Source organism: Bos grunniens, chromosome 12 (genome assembly GCF_055505025.1).
Source record: "Bos grunniens cultivar Pamir isolate PY7600 chromosome 12, Bosgru_T2T1.0, whole genome shotgun sequence".
In the NCBI taxonomy this organism is placed as follows: Eukaryota; Metazoa; Chordata; class Mammalia; order Artiodactyla; family Bovidae; genus Bos; species Bos grunniens.
This window is the reverse complement of record NC_141176.1, coordinates 18,124,872-18,143,843: the sequence shown is the minus strand read 5'-3', so window position 1 is coordinate 18,143,843 and position 18,972 is coordinate 18,124,872. Positions and strand designations below refer to the sequence as shown.

At 36.8% G+C, this 18,972-nt stretch overlaps 1 protein-coding gene across 1 annotated transcript in view; it reads left to right on the top strand.

Annotated features, from left to right (window-relative positions):
* The window catches only part of SUCLA2 (succinate-CoA ligase ADP-forming subunit beta), a 44,658-nt gene that overhangs the window by 14,033 nt on the left and 11,653 nt on the right, over positions 1–18,972 (top strand). Inside the window, exons 3-6 of the mRNA XM_086329006.1 lie at positions 1,124–1,223; positions 1,391–1,553; positions 13,318–13,446; positions 16,089–16,227. Coding sequence (XP_086185132.1) covers positions 1,124–1,223; positions 1,391–1,553; positions 13,318–13,446; positions 16,089–16,227 — 531 coding nt within the window. The remainder of the gene's footprint in view (positions 1–1,123; positions 1,224–1,390; positions 1,554–13,317; positions 13,447–16,088; positions 16,228–18,972) is intronic.

Below are 18,972 nucleotides of genomic sequence, written 5' to 3'. Positions count from 1 at the left end.
GATTCTGCAGATTCAGGCGGTAACACTGCACCACCTGAGTATGGGCAAAATACTCTGAGACGTGAAATGAGGAGGCTCTGAAATTCTACCTGTCTTGGGAGACAGAATGCACCTCTAAAAAGTGTTGCTCTGAATCATGAAGAGTAGTACCTAAGCTAAATAGCTAGTTTGATAATTTTCTTCATCATGTTAGAAAAGGAAAGAAAAGAGATCAGTTTACCTGTTAAAGAAGAAAAATTCAATTATTTGCTGAAAAAAATGTCTTAAAGACTTGGAAGCATAACATTCTGGAATCTTTGGGTTAACATGCCTTAATTCCTGTCACCTCCCTCACAACAGTACAGCTGGAGAGTGTCAGTGGGATGATGTGAGCTGGTATCAGTAGTGGAACTTGCCCTCAAAGTCATGGTACATTTCTACTCAAAGCAGCATTTATACCTCAAAGTTTCATAGGATAGCAAGGTTACATATCAATAGGGAGGGAGGATGGAGAAGGCAATGGCACCCCACTCCAGTACTCTTGCCTGGAAAATCCCATGGGCGGAGGAGCCTGGTAGGCTGCAGTCCATGGGGTCGCTAAGAGTCGGACACGACTAAGCGACTTCACTTTGACTTTTCACTTTCATGCATTGGAGGAGGAAATGGCAACCCACTCCAGTGTTCATGCCTGGAGAATCCCAGGGATGGGGGAGCCTGGTGGGCTGCTGTCTAGGGGGTCTCACAGAGTCGGACACGACTGAAGCTACTTAGCAGCAGTAGCAGCAGGGAGGGAGGAAACTGTTAGGAAGGTATTTGACTCTCAATTTTGTAAATTTAGTACCTTGCAGAGTAATTAATATTTAAAGTACCAGATAAAGGTAAACTTGTTTTCAGTATGCTTAAGAAATGGTTTAATGAGTGGCTGATTTTTTTAAGTTTGTGAATCTTTAGGTGGTGAATATTTTAGTGTCCTAATCTAGAAAATCTATGTACATGGAGTGCCTCATTTTTCAACATTGTGGGTAAATGGATCTTTAATTTACTACGTTTAGTAAGGTTGCTAAATATGTATGTTTAATAGCAAAGTATTGTGTGTTGTGTGCTGCTCCATGCTTCGTATCTAATAGAAGTGTTTTTCTTCTAGGTTCAAAAGATGTTGTGATAAAGGCGCAAGTTTTGGCTGGTGGCAGAGGAAAAGGAACATTTGAAAGTGGCCTCAAAGGAGGAGTGAAGATAGTTTTCTCGTAAGTTTTTTTTTTTTAAATCATCACTATTAAAGAAATAATGAATATTATAAAAGATGCCCTTATTGAATTGATAAGTAGTAGGCGAGATAAGGTTTTGGCTGTCATGTGCTTATATTTATCTCACTTGGAGGAGAAAAGAGTTTGAGTTCTTTTTCTTATTTTAGTCCAGAAGAAGCAAAAGCTGTTTCCTCACAAATGATTGGGAAAAAGTTGTTTACCAAGCAAACAGGAGAAAAGGGCAGGATATGCAATCAAGTATTGGTTTGTGAACGAAGATATCCCAGGAGAGAATACTACTTTGCAATCACAATGGAAAGGTCATTTCAAGTGAGTAATTGTAGACATGATACATTTAGGATGATCTTATTACATTCAGTTTCAAAAGCTGATCATTATTTCTATTTGTATGGGAAAGATTAAAAAGGTATGGTCCATAATCTATTTGTGTATGTCAGGAGAACAATGTTTTTGTTTAAAAAAACAACATGATTAATGCCGTAAAACTTAATAGAATCTTGTAATAAAAATTGTAGGTAAAACCATGCTGAAATAAAACCCACAGAATTTCTAAATTGTTAATTTGATAAGAGCAGCTTAAATCATCTCTGATTCACCTTTAGATTCCATAAACTGAGAAAATAACTTCTAGCACAGTAAAATAGTCTAACCAAAGAGAAAGTCTCTGTATCCACTAAGAGAATGTGTACCCCTGGCTTCATCTTTGTCTTTTTCAGCTTTTTGGTATTTTTATACTTTGAGGTTTGTTTCATGATGACCTGCTACTGGATAAGTTCAAGGAAGACATTCAGTAGCAAACAGTATGCTTCTAAAAAACATAACCTTATTCTGCCTTGCTTTCTTTGTGGAACTTAATATGCTAGCAATGAATTTAAGGCATCATGGGAAGAGAAATTTCTTGCGTAGATCCTGTGCTTGGAGAGGGTGTTGAGTCATTTTATAGTATAATTATCTGGCTTTCTGAGTGCATTGGTTAAGTTTTATGAGCTGAATCTGTGTGCTAACTACCTTGTCTTTTGAAGACTGGGTTCATATTTGGTAGCCCTGGTCAAGATTTGATGTAGAACATCACTAAATTATATAATTGGTAATATGACATAAATTTTAAGAGTCATGAAACTATTTTCTTATATAAAATGTCTTTTAAAAAAATAGCTGTTTTCCATACTGTGTTTTTTTTAACATTTAATTAAGTCTTCTAATAATTTTTGAATGATATTATAAAATGTCTTTTGTAACTTTTAATTTTTATAAGAAAGTATTTTTTAAGGTATAACACTAGATGGTAGTAAAAACCCGCTCAGGATATAAGATAAAAAGCATTGTTTTGTTTGGAAGTGATGTCTTTACCTCTAGGTTTCTTCATGTGATAGAATTTGCTTTTGTAAGTTGCCTTAGAAATCCCATGACAGTAATCTTGTATATTACAAACATTTATAAAAATTATGTTTTTACAAATTCATTTATGTTTTTCTACATTTTCTTTTCCTTTTCAGTGATGTTATATATCAACATCTATCATTCTGTTAGTTATTATGTTTTTACTTTTTGTTATAGCCAGGAACAGGATACATGTGCCTAAACAGTTTGAAATAATGAGTCCTGTTATATTGCACATTCAGAGTAGCTCATTTTTATGGGAATAAATGTAGCAAACTGAATGTGTTTTAAAGATACAGCTATAACACTGTGAATATGTTTTATTAAAGATATGTTAAAGCAATAGAGAAAATGATCAAATTTGAATTCATTTTAAGAACTTGAATTTTCAGAGAACTCAGAGTCTTATTAAGGAAAACTGTTTTTATTTCATTTGTACAAGTAATACATAGTTGTAGTAATTCATGCTGAAAATTCAGTAGTACTAGTTGAACCATTCAGCCAAAGACATTATAATGTAGTTTGATACTATCATGTTAGACCAATGTGGAGTTGGTTGGTGTTACTTTTGGGGGTACAGTGAACTATTTTGGGAATCCCTGTGGACAGTTGCTTATTAAACAACAAAAAATAAGTCAGCCATTTAAATTAAAAAGAAAAGCACATTTTGATTGAATTAAAGTCAAATGCTTCTGAGTTAATTGCTCTTTAAAAATTGATTTGGTTGCTTATCTGTTTCTAGGAGATGAATCATAAACTCTACTGGTCTTCTTCAGTGTGTATCACATAAGGAAGCCTGAGCAGATATGTACCATAGGGTTGATGTGCCCCCCAAAATTGATTTTAAGTTCCTCTTCAGTATTTTGGCACTTTAAAATTTCTTAACATTTGCCTAGTACCCATTGGGTACTTTTGGGCTGAGACAAATCTAATTTAACAAATCATATTTGCTACTTAATTTTTCTAGTAAAACATTGCAGGCTGCTGTAAATGAATGGTACATTTAACTCTGTCAGTTTTTTTTTTTTTTACTTTCTTGGATTAGATATAAAATGTGCTGCAAGAATTCCAAATTTTATTTTCTATACTTTTATTTCTTTAAAAAGAGATATATGAAGTGGCTTCTTTGTCATATAATTTTAAATTCAGTTCCATTTTAGGGCAAAACCTTTCGTAAGACTGACAAGAAAAGAGAAATTTAGGCTAAGAATGTGAAAATAGCATTATTAATTTATTTGAAATTATAATTCTTTGCTAGAACTTACTGTTCTGAAAGTTTATCACTGAAATTTCAGAGTTGAAATGCAGATTATTTGAACTACCAATTCATTCAACAGGCATGACCATATGCAAAACTACAGCCATTGTTTTAACAGATCTCTTTCTTATTTTCCTATGTAAGCTTTCTTCTGAACAGTTGACTACAAATTTGAGGGTTTCTTTCTAGTCAGGGAATTAGTACAAAGAGCAGTTCACTTTCAGTTCAGTTTATAAGCAGTTCAGTTTCTATATTTAATTTCTTCTGTATTTTTTAAGATTTTTCTCTAACTTATAGCCAACTCTTAGAGATCTAATCATTACTTTAGTGAGAATTTAATATTAACTATTTTCCCCCAGTAGCGCTGCATTTTATGTGGCTCTTCACTTCTCTTATTAGTAGATATGAGAAGAAAAGGACTGTAAAACTAAAATAAAATGTTCAAATAAACTCTAAAAGTTTATTTATTCTACCTCTTCTTTTGAATAAAATAATATTAATCTGTAGATTAATTCATCTATATTATACTTCAGTAGGAGGACAGTAGTAGATAGACTCTTAAATCTGAATTTTTTCCTCTCTCTTTAGATCTCTGTAAAAGCTTATAATTATGAATTGCCTTTCTAGGGAGGAAATGAAGAATACCTTTTCATTTGAAGTTTGTAGAGTGTTGAGGTCCTTTAATGGACCGGAACCTGGTGGTCCGAAGTCGACCGAAAAGAAAGTAGAGAGAAAGAGGCTGATATTATTTGGTTTACGCAGAAAGCCAATAAAGCCCCTGGCATGGGGCTTGCTCTGTTTACAGAGGCCTCAGGCGCCCTCTCAATGGGGTGAATGTGCAGAGCACCTTCTCAAGAGGGTTTTAGAAGCTTGGGCAGGAAAGTGAACTCAGAGAGCCTCTGCGCTCCAAAGAAATAGCCTGAGAGAGAGAGAGAAAGACAGACACGGGGACCAAAGCTCTAATGGAGCAGAGGTGTTTTAATCAACATGGTGTGGGCATATATACTGTAGTTATTCTCAGCAAAGATAAAGATTAAAATTCCAGACTTATAAAACATAGGCGATCCATAATAAAGAGACAGAGAGTTGTAAATAATCACTTTTACCGTATGGTTCCTGTGTATTCCCCCTTTTTTAATTTTTTTATTTGCAATTTTAGTGTGTGATGTGCTCGTTTGACTATACCTTGTACCTGTGGATTATAAGCAATACCTGTAATATGTTTAATAGAAGAAGATTGTAAAAATTGTTTAAAGTGTCCAGAAATACAGGCAGGGCCATTGTCTATTTTTATAGAACTAGGAGTTCCCATTACAGCAAAACAAGCTAATAAGTGAGTTATAACATGTTGTATAGCCTCACCACGAAGAGGTGTGGCCCAAATAAAAGCTTAATACCTTGTGTGATGGGTAGAGGTCTGTTAAGAGACGCCATTTGTTAGATTTCTTTTTTATAACAAAAATAGGAGAGTTCCAAGGAGAACAAGATTCCTCAATATGCTTTAATTCTAGTTGTGTATCTATAAGTTCCTTAGCTGCCTGTAATTTCTCTTTCATGAGGGGCCACTGCTCTGTCCAAATAGGCTTGTCATACTTCCAAGTTATTTTAATAATTATATTGTTTGTTAAATGAGCAGTGGCCCCCAGGAAAAATGTGGAATGTATATCTGAGTTTGCCATATCTTATATCTTTTTATTAAAAGCATATATTTAGCTTTTCCTTAGCAACTATGAAGTGTCATATATTAGCATTTTATAGATTGGTGAATATATTTATTATATTATATATATTTAGTATATATAAATATATTTATATATAATACATTATATAATATATTTATTAATAGTTTAAATCTCTTTCGTTTTTCTGTAAGAAAAACTTTTTGTAAGAGGAAGTTAATGTTCAGTAATTAATGTTTTAAAATCTTATTTTATTTGGAAATGACCTAGTTATTTAATAAACTTTTATTATTTAGTTTAGTACAACTCTAGAAATTTAAGTTATCCCAGTCTTAAGAGATTATTTTTTTGGGCTTCAGAATCACTGCAGATGGTGACTGTAGCCATGAAATTAAAAGACGCTTAGTCCTTGGAAGGAAAGTTATGACCAACCTAGATAGCATGTTCAAAAGCAGAGACATTACTTTGCTAACAAAGGTCTGTCTAGTCAAGGCTATGGTTTTTCCAGTAGTCATGTATGGATGTGAGAGTTGGACTGTGAAGAAAGCTGAGTGCCGAAGAATTGATGCTTTTGAACTGTGGTGTTGGAGAAGACTCTTGAGAGTCCCTTGGACTGCGAGGAGATCCAACCAGTCCATTCTAAAGGAGATCAGCCCTGGGATTTCTTTGGAAGGAATGATGCTAAAGCTGAAACTCCAGTACTTTGGCCACCTCATGCGAAGAGTTGACTCATTGGAAAAGACTCTGACGCTGGGAGGGATTGGGGGCAGGAGGAGAAGGGATCGACAGAGGATGAGATAGCTGGATGGCATCACCGACTGGATGGACGTGAGTTTGAGTGAACTCCAGGAGTTGGTGATGGACTGGGAGGCCTGGCATGCTGCGATTCATGGGGTCACAAAGAGTTGGACACAACTGAGCAACTGAACTAAACTAAAGAGATTATTATAATAATAGATTATAATAATAGATTATTCTATTAAAATATAATTATTTTTAATAGAGTTTATCTAAAAGTTTTCATCTCGTTTATATATTTTTATATATATATATATATATATAAAGAGTTACCTTTTTGTTGACAAATTTAGTTTACCTTAAACCTAGGCATAATAAAAGTATTATATAATGTTGATGACTTAAGACATGTCTTAATTAGATTAGCAAACAATTATATTTAAATTATATTTATATTTAAATAAACATTATATTTAATATTTTTCAGTTCACGTGAATTTGAATTTAAATAGAGCTCATTAACTTCATATTATCTAAAAACAAAGCTGGTATATCGAGGGCAGCACTGCCGGATGTTGAGGGTTTGAGAGAAAAGATGGAATTTGCCCCAGGTTTTTGTTGAAGGGGACCTGGGGGGTCCTCTGCTTGGAGTTTCCTGGAATAGGTTTTCTTTCAGTGTCAAATTTAGACTTACAATCTTTGGCCCAATGCATTTCTCTATGGCAGTGAGGGCAGATTTTTGGAGGTTTTTTATTTTTATATTTTCATATTTTTTTCTTTTTTTTTAAGCTTTCTTAGGGCCGTCCCTTTTTAAATGGTTCTTATTTCCACATGTAAAACATCCTTTATTTCCCTTTCTTAAGGCAGCAGCTATTGTTTCAGCTACCATTTGCATCTTTTGAATTTCTAATCCTAGATTGCGACAAGCCTTCAAATAATCAATAATAGTCCCTGTCTCATGAATTGGAGCTATAGCTTTTTGACATTCCTGATTTGCATTTTCATAAGCAAGTAATTTCTCTAGTTGCCTTTTGGCTGCTTCTTCAATTACAGTATGGGAAATAGCAGTTTGTAATCTAGCTAAAAAATCAGCATACCTTTCATTAAGTCCCTGAACTTTAAATAAGTGATGAAGTAAAGTAGAAAAGTGATGGGGCTTTCCAGCCGTTTTACCCATGTCTTAATACTTACCGGCCTCAATAGGCCCTGGGGTCACTCCGTCCGAATGTGCATACGTGTACCAAGTCCCTGTTCTGGGCGCCACTTGTTGAGGTCCTTTAATGGACCGGAACCTGGTGGTCCAGAGTGGACCGATAAGAAAGTAAAGGAGAGAGAAAGAGGCTGATATTCCTTGGTTTACGCAGAAAGCCAGTGAAGTCCCTGGCACCGGCCTTGCTCTGTTCATGGAGGCCTCAGGCACCCTCTTGATGGGGTGAAGGCACAGAGCACCTTCTCGAGTGGGTCTTAGAAGCCCGGGCAGGAAAGTGAACTCAGAGAGCCTCTGTGCTCCAAAGAAATAGCCTGAGAGGGAAAGAGGGAGGGAGAGAGAGAGAGAAAGATAAGGAGAAAGAGAAAGCAAGACACGGGGACCAGAGCTCTGATGGAGCAGAGGGGTTTTAATCAACATGGTGTGGGCATGTATACTGTAGTTATTCTCAGCAAAGATAAAGATTAACATTCCAGACTTACAAGACATAGGCGATCCATAATAGAGAGTTGTAAATAATCACTTTTACCATATGGTTCACAAGAAGGAAGAGGGTACTTATCACCGTATAGAAAAACTAAGGAAAGAAATGCCTGGATTCCTCAGTCCCTGGAAGAGGCTTGCCTCTCCTCTTAATTCCTGAATATTCAGGAATTAATAAGGAACAGAATTCCTGACAGATCCAAAACAGCACACAGGAAGCCTCCTGTTAAATGCTTCCTGACAGTAGAGAAAGTAAAAATTATACTTTTAATTTCAAACATTTCCCTTTACTTGGGCTTGCGTCTGTTTTCTTCTTTAGTTTCAGAAAGCAACAGTGAATTCTTATGTTAAATTGTGTGTGTGTGTGTGTGTTGCAGTGAGTTCTGACACCAGGATACCCAGAGTTGAGCCAGACTTCACAGGTTCAGGGCACATTCCTCTGCATGACTGCCCTCAGTTCAGATATCAGTTGCAAGTTTAGCGTCCCCAGGTCACCCTCACTTCTGACTAACTGGCAACAAATTTAGGGATTCCTAGTATCCCTCAGGTTCATAATTTGCTAGAATGACTCACAGACCTTAGGAAAATACTGTATTTGTTTTTTTGTGTGTGTGTGTGTAATAAAGTTTTATTAAAGTATAAAGGAGATAGAGAAAGCTTCTGACATAGGCATCAGAAGGGGGCAGAAAGAGTACCCCTGTATTTGTGATTACAGTTTTATTATAGCCAAAGGATAAAAGCCAGAACCAGCGAAATGGAGATGCACAGGGCATGGTCTGGGAGAGTCCCACACATAAAGTTTTCATTTGCTTCAGGGTTGTGTCCCCTTCCTTACATACTGATATGTGACAACATGCAGAGTATTGTGCAACCTCAGAAGCTCACTGAACTTGTGGTCTAGAGCTGTCATTTTTTTAAAGTTGTGGTCAGAAACATAGAATATGAAATTTACTGTCTTCAACTGCTTTTATGTGTATCATACCTAAGATCTGGTCCCATCACTTCATGGCAAATAAAGGGGGGAAAATGAAAACAGTGACAGACTTTATTTTCTTGGGCTGCAAAACACTATGGATGGTGACTGCAGCCGTGAAATTAAGACTCTTGCTCCTTGGAAGAAAAGCAATGACAAACCTAGAGAGTGTATTGAAAAGCAGAGACATCACTTTTCCGACAAAGGTCCATATAGTCAAAGCTGTGGTTTTTCCAGTATTCATGTATGGATGTGAGAGTTGGACTATAAAGAAGGCTGAGCGCAGAAGAATTGATGCTTTCGAATTGTGGTGTTGGAGAAGACTCTTTCGAGTCCTTTGCACAGCAAGGAGATCAAACCAGTCAGTCCTGAAGGAAATCAACCCTGGATATTCATTGGAAGGACTGATGCTGAAGCTGAAGCTCCAGTACTTTGGACACCTGATGCAATGAACCGATTTATTGGAAAAGACCTTGATGCTGGATAAGATTGAGGGCATGAGGAGAAGGGGATGACAAGGAATGAGATGGTTGGATGGCATCATCAACTCAGTAGACATGAGCTTGAGCAGCCTCCTGGAGATAGTGAAAACAGGGAAGCCTGGCATGCTACAGTCCATGGGGTCGCAAAGAGTTGGACACAACTTAGCCACTGAACAGTAACAACAATATTGAAATCTAGTCATGTAATATTACATTTAAAAGGTACAAAGATGTACAGGGAAATATAAATCTTCCACCCACCCTTATTCCTCTACCACACAGTTTTTTTTCCTTGAAGACTGATACTTTTTAAAAATCTTTTTTTGCCTAAGTATAATAATTCTCTTTAAAAAAAATAAATAAATAAATACTCCCAGCCTCATCTCTTTGGCTATTGCTGTATTTTGAGGATTTGAAACACTGTATTGTTTTCCAAACAGTACTGAATGTTTTGGTTTGGCCAAAAGGTTCATTCAGTTTTTACCATTAAGACAGCTATAGTAGTGCTTAGTTGTTTTTAATTTCATTTGAAACACTTTTGTTAGATTTGTGTTGTGACAGCTGTCAGATCAGTGAGCTTTAAAAAAAAAAGGACATCACAATTGGTGAATTTTTGTATAGCCATTTTAATATTGAAGATGGAAGAAAAAAGCAGTGTTTTTGGCATATTGTGTTTTATTGTTTCAAGAAAGTAAAAATGCAACTGAAATACCCAAAAAAGACTTGTGCAGTGTATGCATAAGGTGCTGTGACTGAGTGAATTTGTCAGAATTGGTTTGTGAAGTTTTGTGCTGGATATTTTTCATTGGACAATGCTGCTCGGTCGAGTAGACCAGTTGAAGTTGATAGAGATCAATTATGCCTTTTGCTGCTGCTGCTGCTAAGTCGCATCAGTTGTGTCCGACTCTGTGTGACCCCATAGACGGCAGCCCACCAGGCTCCACCGTCCCTGGGATTCTCCAGGCAAGAACACTGGAGTGGGTTGCCATTTCCTTCTCCAATGCAAGAAAGTGAAAAGTGAAAGTGAAGTCGCTCAGTCGTGTCTGACTCTTTGCGACCCCATGGACTGTAGCCCACCAGGCTCCTCCATCCATGGGATTTTCCGGCAAGAGTACTGCAGTGGGGTGCCATTGCCTTCTCCAAAATGTGGCTTTTATTTTTACTTAAAAAACCGGATGAAGATTTTGGCCAACTCAATAATATTATTTCTTTACTTTATATCTTGAAATGAATTTGTTACTGAAACATTTAGATGCTGGGGTAGAAGAGTGAAATTAGTCTTTAGGTTTTTTTTTTTTCTTTCCTGAATTAAGAATCGTATATTCACTGTAGAAGTTATTTTTTTTTTTTCTTCAGAAAATGTTGTTGCTCATCGCCAAATAGTGACACAACAAAGTAAAATAATAGAAGTCTTATTTAATGTTTTACTTCTTATCTTTTTTGTGTGTCTGTGAATAGTGGGAGGGTGCACGTTTAAACACACTTTATGTTAAAAAAAATTTGAGTATAGAATCAAGGGTTTTGTACCTTTTTTTCTCCATATTATACTACTGAATCATTTTCCGTTCCAGAAGCATTAAATAATCTTCAGTAGAATGTTTTTACCGTTTCCTGTTTTTGCATATTAAGATTATTTCCAGTTTTGTGCATAGATTGGCAAATCTGTTAGATAATTTTGCTTCAAGGTTTTTTCCTTAACTGATCTTCAGTTCAGTTCAGTCGCTCAGTCGTGTCCGACTCTTTGCGACCCCATGAATCACAGCACGCCAGGCCTCCCTGTCCATCACCAACTCCCAGAGTCACATGAGTCACTCAGACTCAGTCAGTGATGCCATCCAAGCATTTCATCCTCTGTCGTCCACTTCTCCTCCTGCCCCCAATCCCTCCCAGCATCAGAGTCTTTTCCAATGAGTCAACTCTTCGCATGAGGTGGCCAAAGTACTGGAGTTTCAGCTTTAGCATCATTCCTTCCAAAGAAATCCCAGGGCTGATCTCCTTCAGAATGGACTGGTTGGATCTCCTTGCAGTCCAAGGGACTCTCAAAAGTCTTATCCAACACCACAGTTCAAAAGCATCAATTCTTCGGCACTCAGCCTTCTTCACAGTCCAACTCACATCCATACATGACCACAGGAAAAACCATAGCCTTGACTAGACAAACCTTTGTTGGCAAAGTGATGTCTCTGCTTTTGAATATGCTATCTAGGTTGGTCATAACTTTCCTTCCAAGGAGTAAGCGTCTTTTAATTCCATGGCTGCAGTCACCATCTGTAGTGATTTTGGAGCCCAAAAAATAAAGTCTGACACTGTTTCCACTGTTTCCCCATCTATTTCCCATGAAGTGATGGGACCGGATGCCATGATCTTAGCTTTCTGAATGTTGAGCTTTAAGCCAACTTTTTCACTCTCCACTTTCACTTTCATCAAGAGGCTTTTTAGTTCCTCTTTAGTTTCTGCCATAAGGGTGGTGTCATATGCATATCTGAGGTTATTGATATTTCTTCTGGCAATCTTGATTCCAGCTTGTGCTTCTTCCAGTCCAGCGTTTCTCATGATGTACTCTGCATATAAATTAAAGAAGCAGGGTGACAATATACAGCCTTGACGTACTCCTTTTCCTGTTTGGAACCAGTCTGTTGTTCCATGTCCAGTTCTAACTGTTGCTTCCTGACCTGCATACAGATTTCTCAAGAGGCAGGTCAGATGGTCTGGTATTCCCATCTCTTTCAGAATTTTCCACAGTTTATTGTGATCCACACAGTCAAAGGCTTTGGCATAGTCAATAAAGCAGAAATAGGTGTTTTTTCTGGAACTCTCTTGCTTTTTCCATGATCCAGCAGATGTTGGCAATTTGATCTCTGGTTCCTCTGCCTTTTCTAAAACCAGCTTGAACATCAGGAAGTTCACAGTTCACGTATTGCTGAAGCCTGGCTTGGAGAATTTTGAGCATTACTTTGCTAGCGTGTGAGATGAGTGCAATTGTGCGGTAGTTTGAGCATTCTTTGGCATTGCTTTTCTTTGGGATTGGAATGAAAACTGACCTTTTCCAGTCCTGTGGCCACTGCTGAGTTTCCCAAATTTGCTGGCATATTGAGTGCAGCACTTTCACGGCATCATCTTTCAGGATTTGAAATAGCTCAGCTGGAATTCCATCACCTCCACTAGCTTTGTTCGTAGTGATGCTTAGGAGACTTAAAAGTTAACTTAATTGATTAGTATTTATGTCTCATTATATTCATGATAATAGCTGGAGCTCTTCTTTGAAGGTAGATAGCTTTCTTCTTCAGAGAAGGCAATGGCAACCCACTTCAGTGTTCTTGCTTGGAGAATCCCAGGGATGGCGGAGCCTGGTGGGCTGCCGTCTATGGGGTTGCACAGAGTCGGACACGACTGAAGTGACTTAGCAGCAGTAGCAGCAGCTTTCTTTTTCACTGACCTCCAGTAGCCTAGAGATTATAAATCTGAACATTTGTTCATTAGATTTTCCGTTTTAAGTACCAGTAAACTGTTTCTATTATTTTTTTAAATGTTCTTTAAACAATACTTTAATGAACCTTCAGTTCTTGTGAGAAATGTAGAGGTTATATTTCACATATACGTGTATATTTATATTGTTTGGTATACATTTTGTGTATATTTTTAATCCTTTTCCCCTCACTGGTAAGACAGTGTCTTCCTCCTCCTTTTCCATTATTTCAGTTGAATGTTTAGAAGAACACTGTAGGAGATGCAAGGACAAATTCTCAAGGGGGTTTAAAAATAGTGGGAAGTGACAGATGTATAAGTTTAATAGTATGCATGAATAGATTTTAAGATTTTATTGATGGGTCCAAAATAAAATCTAGATGTTTTTTCTGTTTCCCTTCCTGCTAGGGTCCTGTATTAATAGGAAGTTCTCACGGTGGTGTCAACATTGAAGATGTTGCTGCTGAGACTCCCGAGGCCATAGTTAAAGAGCCTATCGATATCGTAGAAGGCATCAAAAAGGAACAAGCTGTCCGGGTATGTTGTGTTTTGAAACATTTCTAGCTTTTAATTGGATTATTGCAACACTTAAAGAGAATTAACTTTATGTAAGTGAAGTGCTTGATAAAACTTCTGAAAACATTTTTTTTGAGTGTCAGGTATGTTAAATCTTGTTTGAAATGGAAACTTTTTAGAAGTATGTACAGCATTTTACTTCATATCCTCCATAAATATTTTAATATGTATTTTTAAAAGATAAGGATTCTTTTAAAAGAGCCACTATACATACCATAGCCATACCTAGTAAAATCAGTATCTTCACTTACCCAGTCATTCCCGTTCCCTAGTTGTCTCATGTTTTTTTTTCTTTTAGAATCTGTTTGAGTTGGGATCCACATAAGTTCCTTCATTGCAGTTGGTTAATAGGTCTCATAGGTCTCCTTCTGTTAATAGCTTATAGGTTTCCTTTTCTTCACTTTCTTCATCCATTTTCTTTCATTTGTTGAAGAATCTGGAGTGATACTTTGTTTTTCATACTCTGGATTTTACATCTGCATGGTGGCATTTAATGTGTTCCTGTCCCCCCTTTATTTCCTAAACACTGTATGGAATGGTAGTGACACTGTCTCATATATCCGTATGATAGATCAGTGATTTTATTTTGGGGGTCTTATGGGTGCTTTAAAGATGCTGATTAAAGCTGTGGGCTTTCAGTGTATTCACATGCACAGTACATTTTGCCTGCAATTTCACTAGTTTTCTGTACCATCCTTCTTGTGTGCCTCTGCCTCTCATTACATTCCCCCCTCAAAAAGAGCTCTCCAAGACAAAAACTTAAGTATGAAGTTAATTATGGTGTGTGAGAGTTGCTTGGTAATGTTTGTAATATTGCTATTAAATTGTTTATATATAAAAAATAAGTGACCCATCTTAAAAAGAAGTTTGAGTATTAAAGTTTGAATGAAATTAACATCTCTTATCAGGAAACTGTCAAACGAAGCTAATGGTATTGAAGTACAGTAGAGCAGGAATTTTGACTGATACAGAGACCTCCCTGATAAAGCGTGAAGCAAGTCATTTAGGCAAGTGAGTGGTATAAATGTTTAAAGGGGACAGAGATTTGACTCATTAGATAGTTATATGAGAGTGGTAACTAGAGTCTTGAATTTAGATGAGAGAGAAAACACTTGATTTACAACAATATTTGAAGGAAGAATGTACTAAGTTTGTAGCTTTTTGAGTGATGGATGAACGGAAATACTACTCAGTATAATGCGAGACAAACTGATGTCATACTGGGCTGATCAGAATTCTTTTGCAATTCTCAGATGTTTAAATTTAAAACAGTAGATTGTGACTTCTGAAAAATTTCTAAATGAAATGGTACTTTTAATTCTTCTTATTCTTTTTTCTGAAATGTCTTAACCCCAAATGGCATTTCTCAATTAGATCATCCACTTTATTTGTATTTAATTGTTTGCATTTGAATTCTTACAGAAATCACATTCACTTTCAAAGAATTTAATATTTTCTATTGTTAAAGTTAAATGTATTGTAGTATTAGATAACAATTGGAAAACAGGAGAAAACTCCTCCAGAGGGTTCCTGAGCAGCTGTGGCAGTTAGGATTAAAAAAAGAGACATGTAACTTCCATACATGTAGCTTCTTCTGTAGGTTCAAAATTGCTTATAAAACTTTAAAAAATTATAGATTTTTGATCACCTATAGAACTTGTGAACCATAGCCTCTGGGTTGAGACCTTGGTGTATGTATTTTTTAAAAAGCTCTTCAGGTATATTTAGCAAGAAATCTTTGCTCAAGACTGTGAACTCTTCTACTAGATTGGAAGCTTGAAAGTGAAAGTCGCTCAGTCATGTCTGACTCTTTGTGACCCCATGGACTATATATAGTCCATGGAATTCTCCAGGCCATAATACTGGAGTGGGTAATCTTTCCCTTCTCCAGGGGATCTTCCCAATTCAGGGATTGAACCCAGGTCTCCCATATTGCAGGTGGATTCTTTACTAGCCGAGGCACCTTAAGGTATCTTTTGAATCTAGCATTTATTAGGTGCTCAGTACTCTTGCCTGGAAAATCCCATGGACGGGGGGGCCTGGTGGGCTGCCGTCTGTGGGGACACACAGAGTCGGACATGACTGACGCAACTTAGCAGCAGCAGCAGTAGATTTTTGAATGAATAGGATGATACTCATTTTACTAGTCATTTTACTGAATGTAGACACTCTTCATAAATTACCTAAAAGGTAAAATAGGGTTAGTATTTTGGCCATTGTTTTTAGACCAGTGGGATTAGTAGTCTACCTTTTCTATGTAGTTTTAATAAAATATTAGCCTCTTTTTTCAGTTTAGGTTGGCTATAAGACTCAGTGGCAGTATGGAGGGTATGGGATAAACATGAGAACAGAAATTGAGGTGAATGGCAAGTCATTTGACCTCTCAGAATCTCTTTCTTTGTAAAATGGGCATATTACCTGCTTTGTGAGGATTTTGCATAGTTTTGTTTAACCATTTATTGATAATAATGATTAATATTTGATCATAAATGATTCATGCTTATTATTTAAATGATAAACTACAAGGTTATTTATTTGCAACAATTTAATGTTGATTGGATGTTATGCAGCATTCTTGTAACAAAGAGACATATTGCTTTCAGCTTGCACAGAAGATGGGATTTCCAGCCAGTATTGTGGATTCTGCAGCAGAAAACATGATCAAGCTTTATGACCTTTTTCTGAAATACGATGCAACCATGGTAGAAATAAATCCAATGGTAGAGGATTCAGATGGAGCTGGTAAAGTATCTTCTTTCATCAGACATTGATTATCTGTTTAGCCCCTATCATATGCTTCACTGAGGAATTGAACTCATAAGGAAGTGAACTCATTGCTATGTAGAAACTTGTTTTATAATGAAAAGAGTGAATGTGAACGTTTGAAAAGAGTGAATGTGAACAAAGAGACACATTAAACGAACACTTTATATATTTACACACAGAGGGATTAAAGCTGTACTGTATGGCAGCTAACAATCACATGTGGCAGTTAAAATGAATTGAAATGGTATAAGATTAAACTATTTCTCAGTTGCACTAGTTACATTTCAGGTGCTCTGTAGCCCCATGTGGTTAGTGCATTAGCACACACACAGAACAATTTCATTCTTGCAAAAAGTTCTGCTGGGGAGTGTTTTGTTAGAGTATTTAGCACGGTAGTGGATAGTTATAGTTTGGGAAAATTAGCCATTTTAATCTCCCCAGGTTTCAGACTTTAGAGACATGATTGTTTTTGTACAAAGAGTATATTTTGATACTGCTGCTGCTGCTGCTAAGTCACTTCAGTCGTGTCCGACTCTGTGCGACCCCGTAGACGGAAGCCCACCAGGCTCCCCTGTCCCTGGGATTCTCCAGGCAGGAACACTGGAGTGGGTTGCCATTTCCTTCTCCAATGCATGAAAGTGAAAAGTGAAAGTGAAGTCGCTCAGTCGTGTCCGACTCTTAGCGACCCCATGGACTGAAGCCTACCAGGCTCCGCCGTCCATTTTGATACTGGAATCCTTTTAATATTAGGGAAAAAAGATTAGCTTATCACTTTGACAGCTTTCCTTTTATATGTGTTTAAAAGGTAAGTCAGATTTTGAATTATCATCCCTTCCCTGTATAGATATTCTAAAAATATAAGCTGCTTTATTGTAGCCTAAGTTTTTCTTGGTATTTCACATTAATTGCTTCTTTTGCTGTGATTTGTTAGATTTTGTTTCACATTTCTTTGGGCATTTCTAATCTCCTTAAGCATTTGTAGAACTCTTTCACTTTTGTACTTCTAATGAGTTGTTATTGTAGAAATCAATTTTTAGGTGGTCATTTATAAGGTAGTGTAAAGACAAAGGAGTAAATTCTCTTGTGATTATAGAGGTAGTTTATAAAACTAAAATTAATTAAATTTTTTAAAGAGTGAGGGCTGAAACACATTCTAAAAGTGAAATTTTAATAATTTGTGTAGGAGAATTAATCTGTATAAAACTTTGTTTTTTCCTTTTTTTTTTTTTTTTTTAAGGGAGGCAGTTCTTAACCTATTTATTCTTTTAGATTGACATTACTTAACCTGTTGTGGGTCAAGGACAAATTTTAAGAAATGCAGTGAAAATGGTATGAAAGCAAGTAACACTCACCAAGGAATCACCAGTGTTGCCACGGGTGCGTGTGCACATGCACTGTGGAAGTCTAAAGTTGGATGTGGTTTAGAAATCCTCAGCTTCCTTAAAGCCTTTAGTCCTGCGTTTGGTACTTGGATGTCACATTACTAATTCCTATTGCTAGGCAACCTTTAGAATCTTTTTTTCATGTTTCAAAACCAGTCATGCTGGAATTTTATTGGAATTGTATCATCCCTATAAATTGTTGGGGGAAAATTGACATATTTCTAGAAGTCAGGTTTTCCAACTAGAAATACAGTTTTTTTCCATTTATATTTTTTAAAATAAGGCATCTTTTGGAAGATATTTCTTTTTAGATATATTTGTAGAAATATATTTTTTGTTGCTATTTTGAATAGGATTTTTTCTGCCATTGTATTTTCTTACTGTTTATTGCCGCTGTACAGAGACTTTTGATTTTGTTCTTTATTTGTTGATTTTAATTCTGTCATTATATTTGTTTTCCTTAGTCTGAAAAGTATCTCTACTATGTTTCAGCTTGTCTCCCTCCCATGTTTGGGTTTGTTTTCAGTTTCTTCTTTCATAGTACATAGTTTTGAATTTTGACTGTACAAAAGAGACATTTTATGTATACTTTGGTTTCCTACAGTAAAGTTTTTTCTTTTTTTAAAATATTTCCCTCTATAAACAAAAACATAGCAAATACTTTGTGCCAGGCACTGTTGTAAGAGCTTTTCAAATATAAACCCTGTAGTTCATTAGATGTTTATAACAGTTCTGTGAGGGTAGGTCCTATTACTATCCTTACTTTATAGGGTAGGAAACTGAGTTATCAAGAGGTTTAAGTGACTTAGCCAGGGACACATGGCTAATGGTAGAGCTGGACTGTGAGTCCAGGTAGTCCACTGCAGAACTTGTACTCTTAGATATGACACAGTTGTATGACGGGGGTATTTTGGGTAGAGATGAGTCTATCAGCAGTATTGGAGAAGTAAGGGATTAGCTGTTAGGGTAATCTTTTAGTCTGGGACTTCCCTGGTGGCTCAGTGGTAAAGAATCTGCCTACCAATGTGGGAGGATGTGTGTGCTGTGTGCTCAGTCCAATTCTTTGTGACCCCATGGACTGTGTAGCCCCCCATCAGGCTCTCCTGTCCATGGGATTTCCCAGGCAAGAATACTGGAGTGGGTTGCCATTTCCTTCTCCAGGGGATCTTCTTGACCAAGGGATTGAACCCGCATCTCCTGAGTCTTCTGCATTGGCAGGCAGATTTTTTACCATTGAGCCAGGAGGCCAGGTTCAATTCCTGGGTCAGAAAGATCCCCTGAAGAAGGAAATGGCAATACACTCCAGTATTCTTGCCTGGGAAATTACATGGACAGAGGA